The following is a 26,786-nucleotide window of genomic DNA, read 5'->3' as shown; positions in this document are numbered from 1 at the left end:
TGAGACAGCACAGGGTTTCCTCTTTGAGTAGGTTTAAAGCATTTTTTTTTTCTCACAACTTCCTTCCTGCTCTAACTGCCAGTGCTCAGAAGTCAGGCTTGAGAGGCAGAGGCACCCAGGACGGAGACGTGGACCACTGACAGTAAGTTGAGATCCCTTCGGGGTGGGGAGGGCTGCAGGTGAGCGCAGACAAATGCATGAAATTTCTAAACCTGGCTACCACCCTGTACAGTTTATTTATTTTAAGAGGGGTTGTTCCTCTTTAAAACAAACCATGATAAGAAAGTTATTAAGGAGGCTGCAGAGAAGGGGAAGTCCAGGCAGGGAATGGCAACAGTGACTCAGGGGAGGCTGGTCTAAGAGGGAGAGCGTGCACGCCCGCCCAGGAGACCCAGCCTTCATGTCCTGGAGAAGGATTCCAAGGGCACTCGCCAGCGGTGCCTGGCCCGTTTCCTACAAGGGCAAAGCCGGCATCTGGCCAAGCTCAGAAGCAAAAAGACTGTAGAACCAAGCTGATTCGAACCAAGCTGGTGCACGGTGAGTTGGTTGGTGCTGGGGTGGAGATGTGTGGTTTCCTGTTTTTAAGCAGACTTAAAGAGACGGGTTGAAAAGGAAAAAAAAAATCGATTTGAAATTGTCAAACATGAAACTGCTCTCCACGGGAAGAATTTTCTGGGCACATAAAGGAAATACATAATGAAAACCTCCCCTGGGGTCCAATGAGATTTAATAATCCAGGGGGGAGCATAGCAGAATGCATGGCTATTGATTCATCAGTCTACCGAGATGGCATTTCTACCACTAGCAAAAGCCAGTGAAGTGGGCAGAAAGATAACTGCTGCTGTTGCCAAGACCAGCTCTTCACATCTGAGGGGGCTAAAAGGAAACCCAGAAGACACCCAACAATTTATTGAGAGATGCATGCTTGGTTGCTCAATCGTATCTGACTCTCTGAGGTCCCATGGACTGTAGCCTGCCAGGCTCCTCTGTCCATGGGGTTTTTCAGGCGAGAAGACTGGAATGGGTTGCCATTTATTCCTCCAGGGGACCCAGATTGAACCCTGAGTCTCCTGTCTTCTTCATTGCATGTGGATTCTTTACCTGCTGAGCCATCAGGGAAGCCCCTTATTAAGAGATGCATTCTAGAAAAATCCAAGTAGGCTCAGCTAGGACACCCAGTCAGCGGGCCTTCCAAATGTTGGGGTCTGGTTTTGGCAGTCATGAGAAGTGCTTTAGGTGTGACCTGAAATACTTTCTTCTCTTTTAAAGGATGTTCCAGGCAGCACATATTACAAACATGGTCTTTACTTCAACTCTGTTTTTTCATTTAGTTGCTGTTGTATCGGACTCTTTTTGTGACCCCGGAGCACACTGGGGCCCTCTGTCCCTGGCATTTCTTGGGCAAGCATGCTGGAATGGGTTAAACTCTGGACCTAGAGTAATTTGTGGTATAAGTCTGATAAACTCTAAGCTGGTCTTCTGTTCAAGGCAGGGGAAGGCAGATGCCCTTACTTGGAGGTCCCATGGTTGTACATCCATGGAGAGACCAAGAAACACTGGATTCAGAGTTAGCATATTGGATGCTCAGGGCAGGAATGATCAAGCGAGGGAAGTCAAGAGGTCTGTGCTGGCACCCAGGAAGTTCAGTCATAGGTAGTCACCATTTATCTTTGCCACTGCTTGATTTTATTACATTTATAAGAAAAGGCCCCTCCCAGGTCTGGATATGACACAAGCTCAGTAAGATCATTTTATTCTTTCCTGATATGTGTGCAATTGTGAAAGAAAAGTTCATTCACCACCCAAACTACATAGATACAGCCCATAAAGAATAACCAGGTTATAGCTGAACAAAGGCTGACAACCTCCAGGCGCTGGACTATGGCCCTTCCTTATTTGGGAGAGCATGAGCCTGTCCCTCAGGCAGTATGCTCTGAGCAATGAGCAGGTTCTGTTTTCAGTGGAAGCTTAGAATAGCTAAGTCAGCCTGATGGGAAGATGAGGGCCTTGGCCACTGCATGCAAGCACAATAGATTCCAACTTCAGCAGGCCGATAGAGAGACACCCTGAGGAGTGGAGGTGGGGGTGGTAAAAATCAAGAAGATAAAGAGAACCAGCTTATGTGGAGGGCCTTCTATGTGTCAGATCTGGTGTGAGGAACGTATAAAACTGAATCCCGTGAGGACACCAAGAGAACAAGAAGGCTCAGAATTATGCAATGACTTGATTAAAGTCATACACTGATGCAAAAATAATCAGTATATACACTGCCTCAGAAGGACATTTTAGGAAGTACCCCATGGCAAAAATGTTCTTTAAGGCCTCATTCTGAGCACCCTTGCTTTGGGTCAGTATTACTGTCACCCCAGATCTTGTGTTAGAGTCCATACTAGCACCCCCCACAGATGGGTCTAATGTTATTTTTGAAACTTCAATGTTTATCCACTCAATAAAGATTTACCTAGTCTCTCCCTGATGGTTTCCACACACTCTGGTTCCCACAACCAGATCTGGTAAAAATTCACTTGGGTTTTCTCAGAGGAGCTCATATTCACCATTTGTGCTTATAAAAATTGTCTTTGGGAAAGTGTCAGTTGCTCAGTTGAGTCTGACTCCTTGTGACCCCATGGACTGTAGTCTGCCAGGCTCCTCTGTCCGTGGGAGTCTCCAGGTAAGAATACTAAAGTGGGTTGTCCTTACCTTCTCCAGGCGATCTTTCTAACCCAGGGGTGGAATCCTGGTCTCCTGTATTGCAGGTGGATTCTTTACAGTCTGAGCCATAATTTTTCATGTTTGATTTAAAACCTCGTGAGTGGACTGAGTAATTGCAGTGTAGTCTTTTGCCCAATAGTGGCTGCCTTTATGCAATTTTCTTTGCGGATTATTTAAAATGAGTATTCATGAAAGCACCTAGCACTGTGACTTTACATAGTAGACACTCAGAAAAGTTGAATGCATCCACTGAGTTCTCTCTCCTTTTGCATATGAATCTGGGTGTCCATGGGACATTGGTTCTAGGACCACCCACATCCTCCTTGATACCAAAATCCATAGATGCTGCAAGTCCCATGCTCTTGGTATCAAGAGAGGACCAACCCTTCTATGAATGCCCAGGGAGGAATAATGTATTATATCTTGGGAAATAATTACTTCAAGGGAAACACTAAAGAATTCTGCTTCTAAGACTCGGTACCCCCTCTCTGGCTTGATCTTAATGTTTAATGCATGTAAGAGGACTCTGTCCTCTCAGGCACTGGGCTGGTTGCTGTCTTCCGGCTCTGCAGTTTCAGAAGCTCTTGGTGGGGTGGAGGTGGTAGACAGCAGCTCCTAATTGGAAGCATTAATTCCTCCGGGTCACTAGGAAATAGTGACACACCACAAAGGAATTTAGAACCGAGCCAGCGTGCCGTGTCCCGAGGGATAGACTTAGAGTCCCCAGTGAAGCCAAATCACCAGACTGCAAAGCAGACCCAAATCCTCCTCGACTGGCTCCGAAATGTCTGCGGTCCTTCAGAGACAGTCCAGCTCTCCGTGACCTGCTGTAGACCAATGACCTCCAGTTTGGGGAAAGTGGGCATATCCTAGACATCAGGAAGTGAAGATGACAGGGTGACATAGAATGCTGACACTCACATAGGTACTTCTCTGCTGGAAACCCCCTATTTCTGGCACTTCCCCATTTCTTTCTATCTCTCCCTCAAGTCTACCTCTTCTGCCTAATCCTCCTGGCTGGTGCATCAGGTTGTGTGATCAGGCAACTTCGGGGCTTGAGTTAAGTCTCCACTGTACTTTCCTCCAGAGCCAGAGGAAAATCTCTCTATTTGCTGTGCCTGTGTCTCCTATCATTTCCCATCGGTCCCAGGCTGACCTCTGGCTTTACTTAGGAAAGGGAGCAATAAATAGAATCTAAAATTAAATTGCTCTTTAAAGAACTAGAATAGTGACGATTGCATTTTACAGGCTGATTCAGTTCCTAAACAATCCTGGCAGTTCCCAGAACCTCTTGTCTCTTCCATGCTCCTCAAAGAAACCAAATCTATTTTTAAGAAGGAAGGAGAGGACTTTGTCAACATGGCCAAGCTCTAAGAAAGCCTTGGTGCCTGGCAGTCAGGTACCTCGCTGACGAAACTAGCAAACAAGGAGTATCATGGAGAAGGGAGGAGAGGAAGGGAACAAAGGTCATTGAACATCTACTGTTGGCCAAAATAGTCCCAGAACTTTTCATGTCTTCTCCAACTCTTCAACCCCATCAAAAAAGATTATGATTCCCACTTTACTGGTGGAAAAACTCAGGCTCAGTGAGGCTAATAATACCCTTACTTTCTGGAACATCAATCATGGATACACGTTTTGAATCTCTAGTCTATCTGACTCAGTGCTTAAGTCCCAAGAGACACAACAAAGGGTCCTTGTTTTATGAATTAACCAGGTGGTTTGTTTCATCTAAATTCAAGAGTTTTACCTTGTCTTTGCCTTTCACTTATTTGGAACTGCGTTATTAACCAGAAGAGTGTGCTCCATCCTGAGACTGGTAAATTCTCAGGTGTATGTCACTTCCAGTGTCTTGGAAATTTCACTGATTTTTTAAGCAAAAATACTGATTTGTGTTGTTATACCCATGCCATGAATACGCACCCTAATTTAATTTGGCATTTTAATTGAGCCTGAGAGGATTAAATTCCTGCCTCAGCCCATCTAATGCTTGGCCCTGTTTCACTGAACAGTAAACATGGGTGTGTAAGGGTTCGCTGTGAAAATTCACCTGTAGAGAAATCTGTGAAACAGGAAATAAAGATAACTAGAGCGGCGAGCACATGAAAACAAAAAAAAAAATCGTATGTGCGTTGGGGCCTTATTAAATACCTAATTGCTAATTCCCCATTTCACTTTTACTGTGTAAAAAACTGTAGTCAAACACAGCATGAAAACAATCAACACAGCCCTGCTCTTTGTCAAACAGGGTCCTAGCCCCAGAGGGAGGTGAGCACAGCCCAATCTAGAATGTTCTATGATGATGATCTGGGTTCTCCCAAGCCTCACATCCACTTCCTCTTTCCCTTTCTTGGTTTACAGCCTTGTTTAAATTAAGGCGAGCATTAGTGTCGTTGAATTATGAAGGCACCTCAGAGATCTTTCAATGCAACCGTTTCACTTTGCAGAGGCCAAAACTAGAGCAGAGGTTCAGCAACTTGCGCAAGGGGACCTGGGGTAGAGTTGCACCGAAATTCTCTGTAGATGACACTTCCCTGACTTGCTAAAGCCGCCCGGCAGAGTTTTGCAAAGTAGCACTTATCTCTGCCTGTGCAGCAACCCCCATGGAGATTCTCAAGATAAACAATGAGCTCTCTAATTTCATTATCACTTCTTAATAAAGACAGCTGGAGTGACAGAGCTTAGAGCCTTCTGTCAGAAACCCCCTGGGCTCATATTCATGCTGTCACTTAGACAGCATGCTTTCTCGGGCAAGTTATTTACTTCAAGTTTAGTTTCCTAATCTGTAGAAGGGAATGACGGTAACAGCCATCCTCAAGGCTGTGGTGAGGACTAAGTGAGATAATCCTCGGGACAGGGTTTAGCCCTACGTGTCATAGCTGTTAGAATTATTGTTATCAATAACAAAACCAGATGTTCTGCACAGACTTACAGAATGAATTTATGGTTGCTGGGGGCGGGTAGTGGGGGGACGGAAGAATTAGGGAGTTTGGGTTGGGCATGTACACACTGCTATACTTAGAATGGATAACCAACACACACCTACTACACAGCACAGGGAACTCTACTCAATGTTATGTGGCAGCCTGGATGGGACAGGAGTTTGGGGTGGAATGGATACATGTATATATATGACAGTTCCTTCATTGTTCGCCTGAAATTATCAGAACATGGTTAATTGGCTATACTCCAATACACACACAAAAACTGTTCTTTAGATGATGCAATTGGAAAGCAATCTGGCATTTGCCTAAAATTCCTATTCTTCAGCAAGCACCTGTAAGATGGAAGGATAAAAAGAGAAATAAGAGGGAGTTCCCCAGTGGTCCAGTGGCTAGGACTCTGTGGTTTCGCTGCTGTGGCCAGGGTTCAAGCCCTGGTCAGGAAACGAAGATCCTGCAAGGCACGTGGTACAGCCAAAAAGCAAGCAAACAAACAACAACAAAAACAAACAAAACACACACACAAAAAAAGTTTTAAACTATTTTTAAAAGGAGAAAAATGATACTTGTAGTTCACTATACATACACAGTTAGCTTGGGAAACTGTTGTCAAGATATATTATTAACCAGCTGGGGCTTTGGGAGAATCTGAAATTTCCTGGAAATGAATTGTAAAATTGAAAATGCAGACTCTTTGGGGAATTTGTATAAATAAACAATATGAAATAATAAAACAGAGGCAGATGGCCTTTTATACAGGTGAAATAAGGTAACTGAAAGACAACTGAGCTGACACCTGATTACAGGTAGCAACCTTAGAAAAGGAAGCACCTAGAGATGGTCTCCCCTAACCTGTCACCTCCCAAGATGAGGAAAGGAAGATCACAGTGGTTGGAACATTTGCTCACAGGGTCACAGCTAGTTAGTGGCAAAGCCAGAATGAAAACTCATGTGTGATGAGGCCCAGTTTATTGAGGGGATAATCATCCCAAATCAAGTAGATTACCCAGAACACTTCCCAAACCACTGCTCTTCTGCAGGACTATGGTCATGTTCCCTAAGATCCAGACGTTACCCAGGATCGCCTCCTGCTTCTGCAGGTCCAGTGTTTCAGGCTCACAGACATGATCCCTGGCTTGAGGCTGAGTTATGTCATTGGTCTGGCCAGGCCTCAGAGAGAGGCAAAAGGTGAAAAAGAAAGTGCAGTCTCTCAGTCATGTCCGACTCTTTGCAACCCCATGGACTGTAGCCTATAGCGCTCCCCCGTCTATGGGATTTTCCAGGCAAGAGTACAGGAGTGGGTTGCCATTTCCTCCTCCAGAGGATCTTCCCAACCCAGGGATTGAACCTGAGTCTCCCGCATTGTAGGCAGACGCTTTACCATCTGAGCCACCAGGGAAGTCCAGACTTAACACTCAAGGCTTTGCTTCACTGTTTGCAAAAGTTATAGTTTCAAGGTCACGTTCTCAATCACGGACTCCAGTAGAGTCTACGAAGGACTTCAGGGCTCCATGAATCCCTGTGCTGCATGCACAATTCCATGGGCTTTTCCTTTTCACCTTTTATAAAGACTGTGACTCTTACTAGATTTTTAAAGAGACTTGCCATCTCCAGAAAGCTTAAGAAACACCAGTCAAATCAGCTGGGCCTTTTTGGTATGGCTAGATTGCACAACCCCCAACTTTTTCCACTTTGGAGAATAACTTAAACATCAGTATGTGCTAAAGAACAGTGTCTTGTAAATGCTAGATGCTCATCAAATATTTGTGACCTTCATTTTGCTTTCAGAAGAGCTTTCCCTGAGAAGTGCTTTCCAGTCCTTTCTTTGTCATTTTATGACATTTTCATCTTTTTTTTTCTTTATTCTAATCAGCTCTCCAGAGTGAACTGATTTGGAGTCATCTGACTTCATATCTCTTTTTCTTATGCTATATAATTAGACCAAATTATTTTCATGTGGTCCCAAATTTCCTCCTTTTGACTGCCACAATTTCATATCGTAATCCCACATTATTCTCTGCTCTTCAATGTCTTTAAATAAATGTGTGGCTCATTTTCATAGAGCAATTATTCTATTTGCAGTGGATTAAGGAAATTTAGAAGTGACATGTCTCTGACTTACCAATTAAAAAATCAAGATCTAGATGACAGATAAATTCTGTTGCCAAGTATGACACTATTAAAAGTTAGAAAGTACTGTCCTAGACCAGATCTTTCTCTCTCTCTGTCTCTGTTTCCCTCTCCTTTCAAAATTGAGATTTGAGAGTGCAGAATTATAATTCCGTGTGTGTGTGTTCAGTCACTCAATCATGTCTGACTCTTTATGACCCCATGGACTGTAGCCTGCCAGGCTCCTCTGTCCATGGAATTTTTCTAAGCAGGAATACTAGAGGGGGTTGTCATTTCCCTACAGATTATTAAAATCACCTTGAGCTAATTAGTGTCTGGATGTGATGTCATCCTCTCATAGTCAAACTTCAAGCACATGACTTGTGAGAACCAAGTAATACATTCCAGAAAGGCCTCTCTACAGTGCTGAGATGTCCTCATATGGTGATAGCTTTGCTGATATTCTGTCTGCAGTTTTTTTACGTGACCTCTACCCTGGGTATTTGGTCAGGCTCCTGGGTGTCACCAGAGGAGAACCTGTCCCATCTAATTAGTCTCATCTGTGTTGTTCTTTATCTGTGGCTTAATGGTTGTCCTTAAACTACCCACAGCCTACAACCTCCACCCACTGCATCCTTCATCGTTTTTCCAGCCAGTTCATTCACTTTCCCTGAGTGTTGTTTGGAATGGGACCTGAATTAGTCACTCTGTTTATTGTGCTGTTCTCTAGAGGCTCAGCTCTGAGTGGTGCTGATTCTTCAGCAGAAGCAAGGGTTGCCATAGCAACAGGCCTACAAGCTTCCTTCCTGCACAGGAAGTGGACCCAAGCAATGCAATACAGTTTCCAGAGCTGATCAAGGCTCATAGTGTTCAGCTTGTTATTTTTCTGGAAGAGGATAAATCAGCCAAGAGATATCATTTCTTTTCCTTTCCATTTTTTTCCCTGTTAAAATTGCTTTTGTTTGGCTTCACTTCCAAATTATTTTTCTTCCCATTGCCAATAACAGCAACATTAAAAGTCAAAACCACAACTGATTTTGGCCACAGATAGCTTCACTCTCAGGAACATTATAGAACTTGGCAGAGCCACTCAAGATGAGATGTGATAGGTATTGTCTTAGAGTTCTACTACTTTGGAACAGTAAAGCCTTTACCCAAGGCAGGAAAGAGAGTTACCCTGGGAGCAGAATGAAAAGAAACCAGGAAATTGTCTCCTTGTCTAAATATCTCCCGTGTTTCCCCCAAAGAGCTCCATTTCTGCCAACCCCAGGCCCGAAATTCTTCCTAGAGATTTCCTTTCTCTTTATTAGAATGGGGCATCTCATTGAGATACATGAACTTGGGCAATTCTCTTAAGCTCTGGGTTTCTAGTTGCTCAGTGATAAAATGAGGGGAAGGGAATGGCTACCCACTCCAGTATTATGGCCTGAAGAATTCCATGGACAGAGGAGTCTGGTGGGCTACAGTCCACAGGGTCACAAAGAGTTGGACACGACTGAGCGACTAGCAAGTTTTTGGACTATATCACCTCCAAGGTTCATTTCAACTCTGAAAAGCTCAGACTATATACATGCCTCAAGAAAAATAATTTTTAAATTTATAATCAGTCATTAACACTTAAGTATAAATAATTGTATTAGATCTCCCCTTGATGTTTTAACACAAAACAAGTAAATGCAGATGATGAAGGAAGAAAATAGGGTATGCCCAGGTGAGATCTTAGAGCATAAAGTCACAGGAGATCTAGAGAAGGGAAGGAGGTACTAAAGGAGAGGTGGAGATGGATAGAAGGGTACTAAAGAGACAGTTACAATTTGTCTAGAAGAAGTTGGAGTCCTTTATTATTTTGTGTTATTTCAAAAAAAAGAAGCTCATTAGATGTAGAACCTATTAACCCAATCAATGAGCACTTATAAAATGACAAGTATTAAAGTGTTTTGGGAGATTCGAGAAACTTCTTGGTGGTCCAGTGGCTAAGACTCTGTGCTCCCAATGCAGGGGCCCTGGGTTTGATCCCTGGTCAGGGAACTAGATCCCATATGATACAGTGAAGACCCAGGGCAGCCAAAAAGGGAGAGAGAAACAAAACTCACTAGATGGCCTTGGGGAATCGTTAGCAATGTTGGGGGCAGAGGGGGAGGACACTCAGGCAGATATCACAGGGGCCTAAAACTTCTCATGAGTTGCCTTTGAGTTTTTTCAGGCGTTCAGGGAAAGATGCAATGAATGGGGAAAAACTAATTTGCTTTACCAAGTACTTGACACCATTATAACTGGGATTGTATTGATACATGCTGAGCGCTTTGACACCTGCAAGACTGGCTGGATTTGTAGGACTATGATCATTTCTATAACTCTCTGAACTGGGGCTTTTCGTTCATTGTTCAGGACAGCTTGTGCTATGTTGCTTCACTTGTTTTATAGAATTCACAAGTGAGTTACTTACTGTCAGTTTCATTCCATGAATAGGAGGGATTCATCACAATATGAAAACATTCAAACATGTCGAAGGAAAACCTAGAATGCATTATATTCTTATTTTGTGAAATAGGATGAGGCTGAATCAGAGGGAAATCTCCTGGAAAAGCATTGACAATTACAGAAGTTTATTAGGGCAAAAATAGCACTAAGAGTGGGCTTCCCTGGTGATTCAGTGGTAAAGAATCCATCTGCCAGTGCAGGAGATGTGTGTTCAATCCCTGGGCCGGGAAGATCCCCTGGAGAAGGAAATGGCAACCCACTCCAGTATTCTTGTCTGGGAAATCCCATGGACAGAGGAGTCTGGCAGGTTATATAGTCTGTGGGATCGCAAAGAGTTGGACAGGACTTAGTGATTAAAAAGCAACAAGACTAAGAGCAGCCCCTCAAGCATAGCTCATATCCACGGACTTTTGGCCAACAGATCATCACTGTCTCTCTTTCCTCTCTCCCTCTAGATCAAAATGACTGAAAAGGCCCCAGAACCACACGTGGAGGAGGATGACGACGAGCTGGATGGCAAGCTCAACTACAAGCCGCCCCCACAGAAGTCCCTGAAGGAGCTGCAGGAGATGGACAAAGATGACGAAAGTCTAACCAAGTACAAGAAAACGCTCCTGGGGGACGGTCCTGTGGTCGCAGGTATGTGTGTGTGAGGAGACAGGGTGGGACAGGTGGAGGGGCACAGAGAAGGCAGACATTTGAGCTACTCAGGAACAGATGCACAGGAGAGGGTCTCAAGCTTCTAAGGTTAAGGGAGTGAGCTGCAATCTCCATGTGCCAAACCAAGCTATAGATGGATAATCAAGTTTTCTTTGGAGGTAAAGCGTACTTTGCCTTGAAATAGACAAATATATAACACGTAGGAAGGATTTAGAAGGAGTTTCAGACTATTACTAAGAATTGAATTCTCTCCATGGTCTCTCACATTCTCTCTTCTCTTTCTCCTTCCCACTCCTTACCTAACATCCATCATTTCCAATACACAATGGCAAAGTCAGACATGACCCAAAGATATGGATGCACCCTGCCCAACCAGCAGAGTACCTTACCCCTAGCCACTCGGGAAATGTTTGCTATTGATGAATAAGGTGGGCGTACAGTTACCTGAAGCAGAAATAGCATCACAGGAAGGTCCAAGGCCACTAAGACCAAGCCTGGTGAATCTGCCACTTCCATCTTTATTTCTCCTCTAGAGACAGAGATCCATTTTTCTTTTTCATCTTCTCTCTTTCCTACTTGAAATGTATACACACACACACATCACACACACACACACACACACACACACACACACACACACACACACAGTATGTATATGCCTCTTCTCTGTGCTCACAATGCCTTTTAATTCCTGCAGACCCAACAGCCCCCAACGTCACGGTCACCCGCCTGACCCTCGTTTGTGAAAGTGCCCCAGGACCAATCACCATGGACCTCACTGGTAAGTGGTTACAGCTCTTCTGTTTAGTGGGGCCTCATGGCATCATAAGGACAAGGGCATGGTTTTTGTCCCTTGTCCCAGCCAAAAAGAAAAATACCTAGTAAAGTAAACAGCTTCCCAGGCAGCACAGTAGTCAAGAATCCACCTGCCAATGCAAGAGACACAGGAGACTTGGGTTTGATCTTTGGGTTGGGAAGATCCCCTGGAGAAGGACATAGCAACCTACTCCAGTATTCTTGCCTGGGATATCCCATGGACAGAGGAGCCTGGTAAGCTACAGTTTATGGGGTCACAAAGAGTCAGACACAACTGAGCATGCGTGCACGCAGTAAGGTGAATCCTAGTAAGGTATGCTGGGACCAGCTCACAAGTCATTGTTTTCACAGTATTTACCATGCTTAATGAAAAGCCCAACCTCCATTTCTATTTAATTGAAAGGGGTCAAACATAAGTACCTGATATGTCTACCTGTATTATATTTATTTTAGATTTTTATCTCCACATGGCATAGGAGAATTATTATTCATGGAAAAAGACTGCTAATGAAAATATTAAGAAGCAAGTTGTAGGCTTCTGAAATGGTAATATTTTACCATTTGAAGGTCGGGAAGGTCCCCTGGAGAAGGAAATGGCAACCCACTCCAGTATTCTTGCCTGGGAAATCTCATGGACAGAGGAGCCTGGCAGACTACAGTCCACGGAATCACAGAGTCTGACATAACTGAGTACACACACACACACACACACACACAAACACACACACATACAATATAAAGATCAGAGAAAATATTGATCTTGTATCAGCTACAGAACTTACCTGAAGGCAAGAAGAAATCCAAGACCTCCTGATTAATGCTAGGAATTCCATTGTTAAATCTGCAGGATTTTTTTTAGCTTAAAACTATGATTCTTTGAAATAAGCAACTTCCCTCACTAAAGATGTACAACTTAACATGTTATTTTCTTTCACTTTATTGTTGCCAAGGTCAAGTCCTTTCCTGAGACTTAGGTCTGGAGGAGATGATGAGAAACTGGAAAGGGTGCTGATTTGGGGGAAAGTAGGCCACTGGGAGAAATAAGGAAAAGGCCACTAAGCCAGGGGTTGGGGACATCAAAGGCAGCTCTTTAGTGGGGAAAAAAAATATATTATTACCAGATTCAGAAAATAGACTCATGAGACAGAACACAGCATGACAAAAGAACAGTAAGCTTAGGAGCAAGGTAGTTCCCCTCTCGTAAGACAGCCACTCTTTACCTTATATGGGCTTTTTGTCAGAGGGAGGAAATTGGAGGCTGAAAAGACATACTTCCTGTTCAACCGAAATCATTAGAGCAGAGTCACACATTCAACTACCCCCACGTTCTAGCATCTCAAGAAAGGAATTCTCTCTCACACCGGGCCTCAGACCTCTTCCTGTGAGAAATTGTGTAAAGTTAACAGGTATAACCGCCATTTTGCAAGATAAGGTCTGAAGTGGTGCTAAGGAAAACTGCTCTGTTCAGAAGGGCTTCATGATCGATCCTGCAGGGAAAACTTGGTCTCTCTCCCTTTTCCCCAGCAACAAAAAAACCTCGGTTTTCTGTCACCAAAAAAAAAGGCTACTGAAGAGAATCCTAGATGTATACAGAGGAGGCTGATGCCAGCTATATGCATGAAATTTTGCACAAAACTGTGCAGAACACACACAGTCACCCCAAATGTCAAATTACACAGGGTCACTTTGGGAAAGGAGCAAAGACCACCTCTCTAACCAAGGTACAGGAATTAGGGGGCAGATGCCAGTTTTATGGAGCCTGAAGCCTTTAGAACTTAAGTGATAAGTTTTCTTTTCCTTAAGAAAAAAAAAGTATGAAATTGCAAATGCAAAAGCAAAATTAAGTACAAAAGTATATTTTTTAATTTTTTTTATTTTATGTATTTCTTAGAATGATAAAAAGGAACCAAAAAAGCACATTTTCTAAAGCTTAGAAAACACCACATACATTAACAAACCTACAAAAACAAATAGCTGGCATTCTTACATAATATTTTTCTCCTATGTATTTGAGGACTGGGGGCAGAGTCTTTAAGCATAAAGTCTTGCATATTCTTAAGATTGCAGTCAAACTTGGCGGGAAAGCTCTATCATGTATCTTTCGAAACTGCTGTAAGATTTCAGGCATTCCAAATGTGTGTTTGTGCAGTGACTAATTTCAAACATTCTTTGACCTGAGGACCACGGGGGCCGTGTTGCTCTGAGGAGTTCAGAAAATGGCTCAGGAGCTTCGACTTCATTCATCTTCTTGTGAATGTCCTTCCAATGAGAATTAACTCTTTTAAAATTCATTTCTACAGGGGATCTGGAAGCCCTTAAAAAAGAAAACTTTGTCCTAAAGGAAGGTGTTGAATATAGAGTAAAAATTAACTTCAAAGTAAGTATCTGGCCCTGTATATTTGTATAAAGTTTAAATTCTTTCTGTAATCAGAAGAAGAAAAAAAATCAAATTTCTTGCATTATCACATTGGCATACTTTTTGTTAATTTCTATTTCTCCCTAAATCTGGCTCTCGGTTTTAGTTCCCAAAGCTTCTTCCTCATGGGGTGGAAGACAATCAGGAAGAGTGGGCAGGCAGAGGCAGGGAATAACAAGGAATATTCACATTTTTCTTTTGTCCATCTCAACCATGTTTATATTAAACGGAAGATCTGTGGAGCAGTAGAAAAACAAGAGTCTTTCTTTTTTGAAGTCCTTATTACTACTCCATTTCTGTCTTTTTTTTGGTCTTTTACCCACCAGACCATATCTTCTACTATGCCCAGGAGACCAGCTTAGAGGCTTCTAGAAGGATGTGGGTTTTTTCCCTATATCTATGAGTCACACGCAGAAGTTAGAAGAATTAGAAAGTTCGGGTTTCATTTTATCACACTTTCTTCAATGAAGCTTTTTTCCTTCTGTCTGCTTTTGATAGCTTTATGCTACAGGTTTTGCTGAGTGATTGTTCCAAACCTAAGCAGGAAATATTCATGGCTATGCTACCTCACTGCCAACAAAACAAAATGTATCACTGAGAGACTGCTTTAATTGTTCTATCCAAAACAAAACCGGAGCCCTGGTTATTGTCCAGGAGAAACAATACGCTTTCATTCTTACATGGGTAAACAATTAGCGAAGCATCCAGCTAATGGTGCCATGCTCACTTTAATTTGCTTGTATAAACATGACCATGGTATAAAATTAACAGACCAGTTCAGCCCTAAGTAGAATGAATCATGGAAAAATCAAGTGCTTGACCTGTCTATATTTTCATTCCGCTTTAGTAAATTTTCTCTGAAAAGCTTGGGAAAGTGGCAAGATTCCAGACAACATCTGAGAATGACAGTCATCCAAGCTATATGCCAGAGGCAAATGGATTTCACCCATTATTTTCATCCAAGGGGGTTGTTTTCCTGTGACTCATCTCTAGACTCCAATCACAGTTAGGTTACAAGCAAAATCATCTTCTAGGTCCAACTTTCCATCACGACTTTTCTCCCTGTTTGTTTTCATATGCTCGGTGGATCATTTCTGAGATTAGAATTTTCAGATATTTACATAATAATTAGTTTCCATTAATGACTTTGTAACGTAAAAACAAGAAAGATCTTATTATGGCCAGTCTTCAGGAAGAAGGAGCTCAAGACCCTTCTCTGGGCTATGGAGGAAGGAGAAATGTAATATAGAATATTGAGACAGTGTTCTAATTAACCATACCCTCACCCACACCAGAAATCATGGTGTTCGACAATTGGAACCAGCTTCGGTAACACTAAGTCTCGTGACTTCCTCTCTTTAATCTCTGCCTCATTGCCAGGCTAAACGATGGTAGTAACTTATTCTGAACTAAATCTTCAGTCCTTCATCCTCAGAGAAGCATCAGCTAGGTCAGATCAGCATGAGAGATGAGGAAAAATTGAAGACTCTCTTTAATCTGAATCACTTGGCTCCTTCCCACCTACAGGTGAACAAGGATATTGTGTCAGGACTGAAGTATGTTCAACACACCTATCGGACGGGGGTAAAAGGTAAAGTATGCACATTTTCCACTGTCCCAAAGTCTGCTTCTCAGGGACACGTAAACTTCAGGTTATTAGTAATGTTTAGTCCTAGACTCATTTAAGAATCTGATGACAGCTGTGGACATTCACCCTTGGAGAGGCACACATATATTTCCATGTTAAAGGAACCCTAGTTAAGACTGGGTCAGCCACCAACCTTCAGCATTCTGCTTTTGAAATCCGATTTTATTACTTATAAAGGGGAAGAATAAGAATTCGATCCCTGGGTCAGGAAGATCCTCCAGAGAAGGGCATGGCAACTGACTCCAATATTCTTGCCTGGAGAACTCCATGGTCAGAGGAGCCTGGAGGCCTACAGTCCATAGGGTCGCAAAGAGTCAGACATGACTGAAGCAACATAGCATGCAAGCAAACACAGCCAAGTTTGAATTCAAGTACGTAAATGTACTCTTGAAATTTTTTTAAAAAGCAATAGTTGGACTATAAAGAAAGCTAAGCACAGAAGAATTGATGCTTTTGAACTGTGGTGTTGGAGAAGACTCTTGAGAGTCCCTTGGACTGTAAGGAGATCCAACCAGTCCATCCTAAAGGAGATCAGTCCTGAATGTTCATTGGAAGGACTGATGCTGAAGCTGAAACTCCAATACTTTGGCCACCTGATGCGAAGAGTTGACTCATTGGAAAAGACCCTGATGCTGGGAAAGATGAAGGGCAGGAGGAGAAGGGGACAACAGAGAATGAGATGGTTGGATGGCATCACCTACTTAATGGACATGGATTTGGGTGGACTCCAGGAGTTGGCGATGGACAGGGAGGCCTGGCGTGCTGTGATTCATGGGGTCACAAAGAGTCGGACACGACTGAGGGACTGAACTGAACTGAATCCACAAGTAAAAAACCTGAGTGTCAGAGAAATCCAAGAGTGGAAAGACCTACCCAAATGGGAGGCGCTAGTAGCATGTGATGGGTAGTTGGCAGGGGAGAGGGGTGGGCTTCGTAGCTCAATTTCCTAGCCCAAGAATAGAAGGAAAGAAAAAAAAAAACCTCTTTCTAGAATTAAGAAAAGCGGCTCAGACGGTAAAGCGTCTACCTACAATGCAGAAGACCCGAGTTCAATCCCTGTGTCGGGAAGATCCTCTGGAGAAGGAAATGGCAACCCACTCCAGTACTCTTGCCTGGAAAAGCCCATGGACGGAGGAGCCTGGTAGGCTACAGGCCATGGGGTTGCAAAGAGTCGGACATGACTGAGCGACTTCACTTTCACTTTGTAACTGAAACAAATAATATCACATTCTTTAATCTACAGTTTTCTTGACAAGCAGCACCTAAATGGTACATGTTCAGTTGTGTTCTGTTAATAAGAGCAGAGAAAAATGAAAGGTGGAAGGCTGATGAAACGTTTCGTTAACCTGATGGTGTGAAACAGCGTCCCCTAGAGGTGTGAAGCAGTAATGCATAGGTCAGTTCCATCAAATCCATCAATGAGGGCTAAGGAAGACAATGATCAATTAGCATGAAATAAAGAACTACTTAATGACTCAAATCCCGCAGAAGATTGTTAACCTGAAAGATCGTCCTTGCTCTTCCAATACCTAATCTCACGAAAAGATAGTTAAGTTTCCTATTTTCCTTTGGGTGTAAAGACTCTGATGTGTCACTTGGGCAAAAGGTCGTCAAGGATGTCTACAGGTAGTCTTCCAAACTTATCCAAAATAACAGCCAATTTAAACGTCACCTGCCTGCCCACCTACCTTTACATAAACTTTCTGATCCTTATTAATTTTAATATATATCCCAGTTGCTCACCTTTTAATAACTCTGGTTGGCTACTTTTACCATCTGTTTCAGTTCACCAATACTTTTTTTTTAACCAAATTATTGGTCTTCCCATTTCATCTAATTATTGCATTCATGATATCATTCATTCTGATCACAAAGCTTTACCTTATCTCTTGCAGCTATTCACAGAATGATAGTTTGTAGATAAAAGATCCTCAAGCTGTATTGTATAGAAAAGAAACAGAATCCCCAAAACGTAGATAGTTGCAGAGCTGAGATCAGAACTCAGGTCTCAATTAGTTTCAGGATTTTTTACTGAGATATAACTGGCATATAACATTGTGATAGTTTTAGGCATACAGCATAGTGACCTGTATGTTTACATATTATAAAATAATTACAGTAATTAGTCTAATTAACTCCCATCACCACACACAATTTCAGTTTTTTTTTCCTGTAATGAGAACTTTCAAGATCAACTCTGCAACTTTCAAATCCACAATGTGGTATCGTTAACTATGGTCACCACACTGTACTTTAAGGCTTTCCTGGCTCAGTTGGTAAAGAATCTGCCTGCAGTACAGGACACCCAGGTTCGATTCCTGGGTTGAGAAAATCCCTGGACTTACTTATTTTATAACTGGAAGTGTGTACCTTTGGAGGACCTGGACTTTTTTTTTTCTGATATAATCTGCTACATCTCCATAGAGTCTTGATCCCCATTGATTTCGGGCACTGATTCCTCAGCTTTCCTGAATCTGAGAGTCAGCTGTGATGCGTTTTAAAGACACTGATTCTTGGGACTCACAACAGTACTAACCATAAGATTGACAGTGGATCAAAGTATACTGCACTATGAAGAGATTCCATTTAAAAAATGTTTTTTAAGGGAAAAAAAAAAAAGAGTGCTCCAGGTAAATCTGATATTTAGCCAGGCTTGGAAACCATTGCTCTTGGCTTTGATCACAGTGAACTCTGCTCCAAATTGTCATGGGCAGTGTCTCCATCTAACAGGCTCTCATCCTAATGAACTCTTCTTTCTTCCCAGTGGATAAAGCAACGTTCATGGTGGGCAGCTATGGGCCTCGGCCAGAGGAATATGAGTTTCTGACTCCAGTTGAGGAGGCCCCCAAGGGCATGCTGGCCCGAGGCACTTATCACAACAAGTCCTTCTTCACCGACGATGACAAGCATGACCACCTCACCTGGGAGTGGAACCTGTCCATTAAGAAGGACTGGACAGAATGAGCGCCTCTGCCTTTCACTCTGCCTGTCTTTGCCACCCAGAAGAGCCCTTGGTCCCTCCTCCCTGGTCACAGTTGGGCCCCTTCCCCAGCACCCTCCACTATCTCTTAGCACTGCACCCTCTCCCACACGGTGTCTCCCAGTGATACCCGAACAAGATGCTTAAAATCCAGGCCTTCATCCTGCCCTCCTGATCATGGCCAAGATCTCCCAAGTTCTCTGTCCCATAGACGGTCATTTAATATTCCCTCTTTTATTCCCATTTGAGCAACTGGAGATCAGAAGATGGGCAAACTAGCACAGCACTTCTGCCTCAGGTCCTTGTCTCTCCCTCCCACCCCTGGATTCTCCTGTGGTTACTGCTGGTTCAGTGAAGGTCCCTCATCACGTTCCCTACCAACTGGGGTTTTCCTTTTCTGGGAGACACTGTAAACAGCACAAGAGAACAAGAATAAAGCAGTTATAAGAGCTGACTGAGACCCTCCTTTCTCTGCATTCTCCCTTCAAGCAAATATGGTAACTGGATGGTTCCCATTCATGCGTTTCCTCGGAAGAGGTGGGCAGAGCTCAGCACAGGAGATTTTACATCATTGGGAGCAGTTTCACCCCCCTGTTTCAGTGCAAATGCTAGAAAAATCTCAATGTATTTATTTATTTTTTAATAAGCATGGTCTTTTTTTTTTTTTAATTTGCTTTGCTGTGACTTCCCTGGTGACTCAGATGTCACAATCTTTACAAAATCTGCCTGCAATGCAGGAGACCCGGGTTCAATCCCTGGGTCAGGAAGATCCCCTGGAGAAGGGAATGGCAACCCACTCCAGTATTCTTGCCTGGAGAATTCCACAGACAGAAGAGCCTGGCAGACTACAGTCCAGGGAATCTCAAAGAGTCAGACATGACTTTCACTTGCTGTGGTGGATATTAGTTGCGGCATGCAGGATCTAGTTACCTGACCAGAGATCGAACAAGGGTCAAATGGAAGCAAGGAGTCTTTTTTCTAAATTAATTACATTTTTTTTTTCTATCTTTGGCCCCACTGAGTCTTGCTACACACAGGCTCTCTCTAGTTGTGGTGAACAGGGGCTCCCCTTCATTGTGGTGCCTGGACTTTCCATTGGAGTTGCTTCTCTTGTTCCAGAGCACAGTCTCCAGAGCACAGACTTGGTAGTTGCAGCTCCTGGGCTCTAGAGCACGGACTCAATAGTTGTGGCTCATGAGCTCAGTTGCTCCAAGGCATGTGGGATCTTTCTGGACCAGGGATGGAATCTGTGTTCCCTGCATCTTCAGGCAGATTCCCATCCACTGCACCAGCAGGGAAGTCCCTCAGTGTATTTTATTATCATATAGTGCATGCATGCTGAGTTGCTTCAGTCATGTCCGACTCTTAGCAAACCCATGGATAGAAGTTTCTACTAAGCTTGAGACTTACATATCCCTTGCCTACGAGAATGCCTTGGATTTCCACAGGCACTTGGGCCACATCAGGCATTCTTCCTCTCCTGCTTAAGCTCTTCAGTGGCTTCCCATCACCTGCAAAATACAGTTGAAGCTCCTACGCTTAGTATACAAGGTCCCCTGGGATCTGGCCTCAGAATGCCTTTCTGCCCAGATTTATTATTCCATTTTCTGGTAATGCTCAATTACTAATAATTCTTTTGTTAGTAATTTGCACATCACATTCGCATCTCAGTGCTTTGGCTCTTTACGCGAAACTCCCTTTCCACCTTCATTGCCTGGAAAAGTTTTATTTACCCAGGACTCTGCTTAGGCACACTTCCCAGGTGGTGCAGTGGTAAAACTGCCTGCCAGTGCAGGAGATGAAGGTTCGATCCGTGTGTGGGGAACATCCAAGGAGAAGGCCACGGAGCCAGTATTCTTCCCTGGAGTCAGACATGACCGAGTGTGCACACACGCGCTGCTTGGGCGCCCCCCGCAGGAAGAAAGCTTTCACCAGACACCATCATTGTCCAAAATGTCCTTAGTTCATCTTCTCCTAGCACCCTGTGAGTTTCCCAATTTTTTAATCACTTTCCATTTTACATTTAAACGATCTATTTAACTGCCCATCTTTCATATTAACAATCTAAGCTGGGAGAGGTGATCAGATCACCATGATTGCTACGTCCATAGTGTCTAAGTCAACCACCTGGCATAGAATGTTTTGTTTTATTTAAAGGAAATAGCCTGACTTTCTTCTGATTGGTTTTGTTCCGAGGCCCTGTTACCGAATCCTGTCTCTTATCTCAAAAGTTGAAGGTCCCCCTGCCCCAGAGTCAGCTGCAGTGTTCCCAGAGCACAAATTACGCCACAATCCATTAACTGCAGAGTGGGCTGCCCTGAGTCAGCGGCTCCAAACACCAAGACCAGGGCGTGGAACAGGAGCAAGAAAGTGGAAGCAATGCCGTCCAGATGCCTGTTTCTGTTATTTCTCTTCACATACAAACCGTCCCCGGAAGTTGCCGCAGAAGTTCAGGAATCATCAGGTAAAAGAAAGGAGCACTTGAGTGACCAGGGGGTGAAAGAGTTATTGGAAGAAGGGAAGGGAATATTGGTAGAACTCTGGGTATTTGTTCCCCAAACCTAGGAACTTTTCAGGAGATGCTGGATAAAAATCTGCCTTGCCTAGCAGAGAAGAGGGGAGTCTGGCATCCTTAAGAAATAGGCTAAAAAAGAAAAAAAGAAAGAAATAGGCTATCATGGACTTCCCTGGTGGTCCCATGACTTAAGTCTCCGTGCTCCCAATGCAGGGTATCCCAGGTTCGATCCATGGTTAGGGAGCTAGATCCCACATGCCTCAACTAAAGATTCTTTGTGCTACAACTAAGACTTGGCGAAGCCAAATAAATAAATAAATATTATTTTAAAATAGGTTATTATGAGAGAAGTCCCCCCCCCCCCAACAAGTTAGTAAAGAAATAAAACCTTGGAATGACATCTGCACTCCCAAATCTCTTTGGCTTTAGCATGAAGAGGAAAAATAGAGATGCCCTTGTGATTTAGAGTTGCTTTTTCTCCACTCGGTACCTGCAAACTCTCTGTCTCTCTCTCTTCCTCCTACCCTTACCCTCGTCTCTGTCTAGATGGTCCCGGTGCCCAGGAACCTATGCGACTCACAGATATCCAAGCTGCCATGGAATTCATCGCTGCTGCTGAGGTGGCTGTCATAGGCTTCTTCCAGGTTTGTTCAGATATTGCCACCTGCCCTTCTCCCAAAGAACCAGAAATATCCTACCTTAAGGGAGCCATGCTAGTGACTTGCCGGCCAGATGATACTGCCTTAGAAGTCAAAGAGCAGAGTCTGATTTTAGCTTGTCAATCAAGATCTCACAATTTCTAGACGTTCCCAGTCTCTGAATCACATCTTTCTCATATTTGTTTCAAGAGTTCTGAGGCTGCTGTCTGGGTCTCCCCATCTGTACATGCTTTGAAGCTTCAGTCAGTATTTGAATTTCCAAGGCAGGGCCCAGAGTAAATCAGCTTGTATCAATCAGGCAACACATTTGTGAATAGCTGCCTCCAGTCTAGAACCTCTTAGCAAATAAGGAGCCCCCCATTCTTCCTGTGCTTCCCAGGTGGCTCCGTGGTAAAGAATTCACCTGTCAATGCAGGAGACACAGGTTCAATCCCTGGGTCGGGAAGATCCACTGGAGTAGGAAATTGCAACCCACTCTAGTATTCTTGCCTGGGAAATCCCACGGACAGAGGAGTCTGGTGAGTTACAGTCCATGGGGTCGCAAAGAGTTGGACCCAACTGTGCAACTGAGCATGCATACACACTCTTCTTTTTTTTTTTTTCATTTGTTTGCTTTGAAATATTGAATAAAGATGACATTTTGCATATCGAAGGTCTTAGCCTCTATCTTCCAGATTAGCTGCCTGGCTAAAAAAAAATCAACCATAAAGGAGAAGGCATTATCCCAGCATTTTTCTTTTTCTCTGGAGGTAACATCTGCTGATTTCACAGCTAATTAATCCCCTACTTTCTCCTCTCAGACCTTCTTGCCTGTTTCTATTCATTAATTCCAAATCATCATCATCTTGTCTTTTCTGTGTACACAGCTGGAAATAAAATTGATGATATATAAGTAGGGGAGGAAGACAGGAGTGGAGTGGGGGAGTGGGTGTGAGGCCTGGGGGCAAATTTTTCAGTGATGAGCGATCTGAACCTGTAGACAAAAACAGCAGCTTACAACACTCAGACCGGAGTGGCAAGGAAGTGAAACTGGAGGAGGGTGCGATAACTCAAATGGTCACCAGGTGTCGCTATTTGCTCCGAGAGCAATTCCATTCTAAGGAGTGGATTTAAAAAAAAAAAAAAACAAAAAAAACGAAACCATGAAGAACAATTGTTCATAACCTAAAATGAACTCCACACGCCCTTTTGGATGAGCACAGTGCCAGCTCCCTCTGCCTGACCCCAGCTGCAAGGCTAACCATGATCTTTTCTCTGAGCACATCTCCTCTTGCCAGAGAAATGTCAAGGACAAAGATGTTCACCGCTGTTTATTGCCCAGAGTTTCTGGGGATGAGGGTCCCATGAGTGCAGGGAAATAAGAAGGCCTGGAATCATCATTCAGAACAGGCTTCCCTGCTCTGTCCTGCAGGCTTTGGTTCTAGAGGATGAGCAACGTCTGAACAGTATCTTCATGGCTTACACACAGTGGAAAGAGCACATCTCCCCAACGTCCTACACAGCCTTGTTAACAAACCTTCTAAGCTTCCACTTTAATTTCTCTTCTTTTCATTTTCTCTTTTTTGTCCTTTTGACAGCACCTATTTCTGATTTTTACGTTTCTTCTTTCCACCACAAATTATTCCCCAAATATTTGCCTCCTTTGGTTTATCAATGACTGTGGATATTCAGGTCTTTATGATTTTGAGCCCCCTCTCAGCTATTAACAAACTACAAGTTAGTCGTTCAGTCGTGTCTGACTCTTTGTGACCCCATGGATGGTAACCCGCCAGGCTCCTGCGTCCATGGAATTCTCCAGGCGAGAAAACTAGAGTGGGTAGCCATCCCCTTCTCCAGGGGATCTTCCCAACCCAGGGATCGAACCTGGGTCTCCTGCATTACAGGCAGATTCTTTACCAGCTGAGCCACCAAGGAAGCCCAGCGAACTACAAGTTCTGCGGTAAAGCCAGATAGGTGTTCTAGACTTAGCCACTGTGTCATAGTTACCTATTAACCCACCCAGCCTGGAAAATTCAACCATGTCCCTGAGAAGCCAGCCTGCATTTTTAGAGGTCAATGTTGTCTCACTGGACACTTTGATTTGATATGTGTGAGCATATTTCTACTCCCTAATCTCTTTCGCTGTCTCTTTCTTCCAGTAACAACCTGTGGGTTTCTTTCTTTCTTTCTTTCTTTCTTTTTTTTCCTTCTTGTCTTTAGGATTTAGAAGTACCGGCAGTGTCCCTAATCCATGGTGTGGTGCAAAATTTCCAAGACGTGTCTTTTGGGATCAGCACTGCCTCCGAGGTTCTGACTCATTACAACATCACTGGGAACACTATTTCCCTCTTCCGTCTGGTAAGTCAAGTGGGCAGCTCCAGCCTTCTAGTTTTTTCCTTGAGTTGTGAATACACAGACTTCTGAGACCAGAAAGGAGTCTATATCTTGAATCACAACGGTGATGCCAGCATCAGGGACCATATGAGGAGGATGGCTCAACTCAAGCTTCCTAAACAGATGCTGTCATGAAATGGGAAGAGGCCTGGACTGAGGGTCACTGAGCAGCCATGTGACTTGGGCAGGTCACAAAACACTTTCTCTGACTTCAATTCTTTTATCCATAAAATAAAAGGGGAGTGGGAGGGAGGCTCCGGAGGGAGGGGATTTATGTATACATATGGTTCAGAGGTTAAAGCGTCTGCCTCCAATGCTGGAGACCTGGGTTCGATCCCTGGGTTGGGAAGATCCCCTGGAGAAGGAAGTGGTAACCCACTCCAGTACTCTTGCCTGGAGAATCCCATGGACAAAGGAGCCTGAGCAACTTCACTTTATAGCTGATTCATGTTTTACAGCAGAAATTAACACAACATTGTAAAGCAATTATACTCTAATTAAAATAAATAAATTTTTAAAAGAAAAAATACCAAGAAAAAAACTACTGCATACAGCTCCATAATTTGGACATGACATAGCTTAATTAGCCGTTTTCCTATTTATAGATAATTCTGTGTGTGTATTAGTCCCTCAGTCATGTCGGACGCTTTGCAACCCCAGGTTGCCATTCCCTTCTCCAGGGGATCTTCCCAACCTAGGGATTGAACTCAGGTCTTCTGCATTGCAGGACGATTGTTTACCCTCTGAGCCACCAGGGAAGCTCTCTACAGATAATCAGATAATCTCAAATATTTTCTATTACTGCAGTGCTCAAATAAATGCTTTTATGGGATTTCCCTGGTGGCTCAGACAATGAAGAATCTACCTGCAATGTGGGAGACCTGGGCTTGATCCCTGGGTCAGAGATCTTTATATTTTTATATTTCCATATATATATACTTTTTAATATTTTCATATCTTTGGGAGTTCACTTACATTTATCAAATGTGTGGTAACAACTACTGGGTTCCCTATGCAAGGTAATGATCATAAAAACACATTGAGTATATTCTCCCCTCTCATAGCTCTTAAAATATGGTAGAGATTGTAGACATAACATACAAGTATCTATAATACAAACAGCATCACCATGGGTAAAATACTGTGTGTGTGTGTGTGTGTGTGTGTGTGTGTGTGTGTGTGTATTAGTTGCTCAGTCATGTTCGACCATTTGAGACCCCATGGACCTCCAGGCCCCTATTTGAGCCCTCCAGGCTCCTCTGACCATGGAATTCTTCAGCCAGGAATACTGGAGTGGGTAGCCATTTCCTTCTCCAGATGAAACATTAAAAGAGTTTAACTGGTCAAAGCAGGATAAGATCTAAATGACTTGGCCAGAACATCAGCTTTGTAACCCATGATCCAAGTTCTGGCTGAATGGCCTTAAAAGTTATTCCACATTCTGGACCTTCTGTATTGCCTGCAAATATTAAATCCAGAGATGTGCAGAATATAGCATGCCGTTTTCCTCCTTTGAGCCATCTCCCAAACCCCTACACTTTCCCTGCCCCTTTTACAATGAAGAAAATCAAGGGTAGGTTAAGAAGATTTCAGTAAGCATTGGAACATAGTTCCTTTGTTCCCTTCTTAAGGATGTCCTCAGTACTGACATCAACACAGTTTCTAACGTTGATGCTATTATCAACACAGTGTTAATGCTAATATATTCTAATAAAAAGAATAAAAAATGGGATTAAAAAAAAAAGCAGAGTAGGAGTTCTGACCAAAATAGGTTATGAAGGAGACAACTGAACTGAGATTTAAAGAACAGATAAAATTTGGACAACATAGAGGGGAATTCATGGCCAAAATGGGGGAAAAAAATTAAACTTGGAAAAGAGTGATCAAGCCAACTTGACTGGATCTCAGAGAACATGTTTTGGGCAGATTAATAAAAGAGCCGTTTGATTGGAACCATATTGTTGAGAAATTTGAATACCAGCTTAATGAGTTTGCACTTAAGTTGACTGGCGCTGGGCAGCCCCTCAAGCATTTAGATCAGGGGAATAACATGAACAATAATGTGTTTGTGCAAGATTATTTTGGCAGCAATGAGTCGGATGGATGGTTAGGCAAAAAAGACAGGAATAGAGAGAACTTTTATCAGGCTGACAAGATAGATCGTGTACTAAGGATCTGTAGCAAAGAGGTAGCAGCAGAAAGTGAAGAAAAGGCATAATATTCTCTCTTTCCTTGACCTGGGAGCCTGCTTCTCTGGGTCCACCTCTTCTTGTAGTCTCCTTGGGTTCTTCTCTTTCTCTGTCCACACTACTGCAAGGATCAGATGTCAAATTATGGAGAGGAGGAGAGCTTGAAAGTCACAGTATCTAAGGAAGAGTAAGGGTATAACGGAAGTAGGGATTTCCGATGTTTTATTTGGTTGTTACATTTATGTTGTTGGTGGAACGTCAAAGTGAAGATGACCAGGGTCCACTG

General features: G+C 43.3%; 2 protein-coding genes and 1 non-coding gene across 4 annotated transcripts in view; 2 read left to right on the top strand and 1 right to left on the bottom strand.

The window, feature by feature from the left end:
* Positions 1 to 35: 35 nt before the first annotated feature.
* On the top strand, positions 36 to 19,218 carry ARHGDIB (Rho GDP dissociation inhibitor beta). 2 transcript variants are annotated; one of them, XM_070453668.1, is made up of 6 exons: positions 36 to 142; positions 10,700 to 10,883; positions 11,602 to 11,685; positions 14,021 to 14,097; positions 15,664 to 15,727; positions 18,549 to 19,218. In XM_070453668.1, the coding sequence occupies exons 2-6, from the start codon at positions 10,706 to 10,708 to the stop codon at positions 18,746 to 18,748; spliced, it is 603 nt and encodes a 200-aa protein (XP_070309769.1). In that variant the 5' UTR covers positions 36 to 142; positions 10,700 to 10,705; the 3' UTR covers positions 18,749 to 19,218. The 2 variants fall into 2 exon arrangements, with proteins under 2 accessions (XP_070309769.1, XP_070309770.1); XM_070453669.1 differs by lacking the exon at positions 36 to 142 and adding an exon at positions 354 to 537.
* Positions 19,219 to 19,322: 104 nt separating this feature from the next.
* ERP27 (endoplasmic reticulum protein 27) overlaps positions 19,323 to 26,786 on the top strand; it is a 28,751-nt gene continuing 21,287 nt past the window's right edge. Inside the window, exons 1-3 of the mRNA XM_020887467.2 lie at positions 19,323 to 21,228; positions 21,826 to 21,923; positions 24,138 to 24,275. Of these exons, the coding sequence (XP_020743126.2) occupies positions 21,144 to 21,228; positions 21,826 to 21,923; positions 24,138 to 24,275 (321 nt within the window). The 5' untranslated portion in view covers positions 19,323 to 21,143. The remainder of the gene's footprint in view (positions 21,229 to 21,825; positions 21,924 to 24,137; positions 24,276 to 26,786) is intronic.
* Positions 23,781 to 23,852, bottom strand: TRNAY-GUA (transfer RNA tyrosine (anticodon GUA)). The gene has a single exon. It is a non-coding gene; the product is annotated as a tRNA-Tyr (tRNA).

Source organism: Odocoileus virginianus, chromosome 23, assembly GCF_023699985.2.
Source record: "Odocoileus virginianus isolate 20LAN1187 ecotype Illinois chromosome 23, Ovbor_1.2, whole genome shotgun sequence".
NCBI lineage: Eukaryota > Metazoa > Chordata > Mammalia > Artiodactyla > Cervidae > Odocoileus > Odocoileus virginianus.
The sequence above is the reverse complement of the archived record's forward strand: the minus strand, read 5'-3'. Positions and strand labels throughout refer to the sequence as shown.

Coding starts and splice junctions, on each gene's coding strand:
- ARHGDIB (XM_070453668.1), top strand. CDS start 10,706: ATGACTGAAAAGGCCCCAGAACCACACGTGGAGGAGGATGACGACGAG. Junction 11,686..14,020: donor AATCACCATGGACCTCACTG/GTAAGTGGTTAC, acceptor TCATTTCTACAG/GGGATCTGGAAGCCCTTAAA. Junction 14,098..15,663: donor GAGTAAAAATTAACTTCAAA/GTAAGTATCTGG, acceptor TCCCACCTACAG/GTGAACAAGGATATTGTGTC.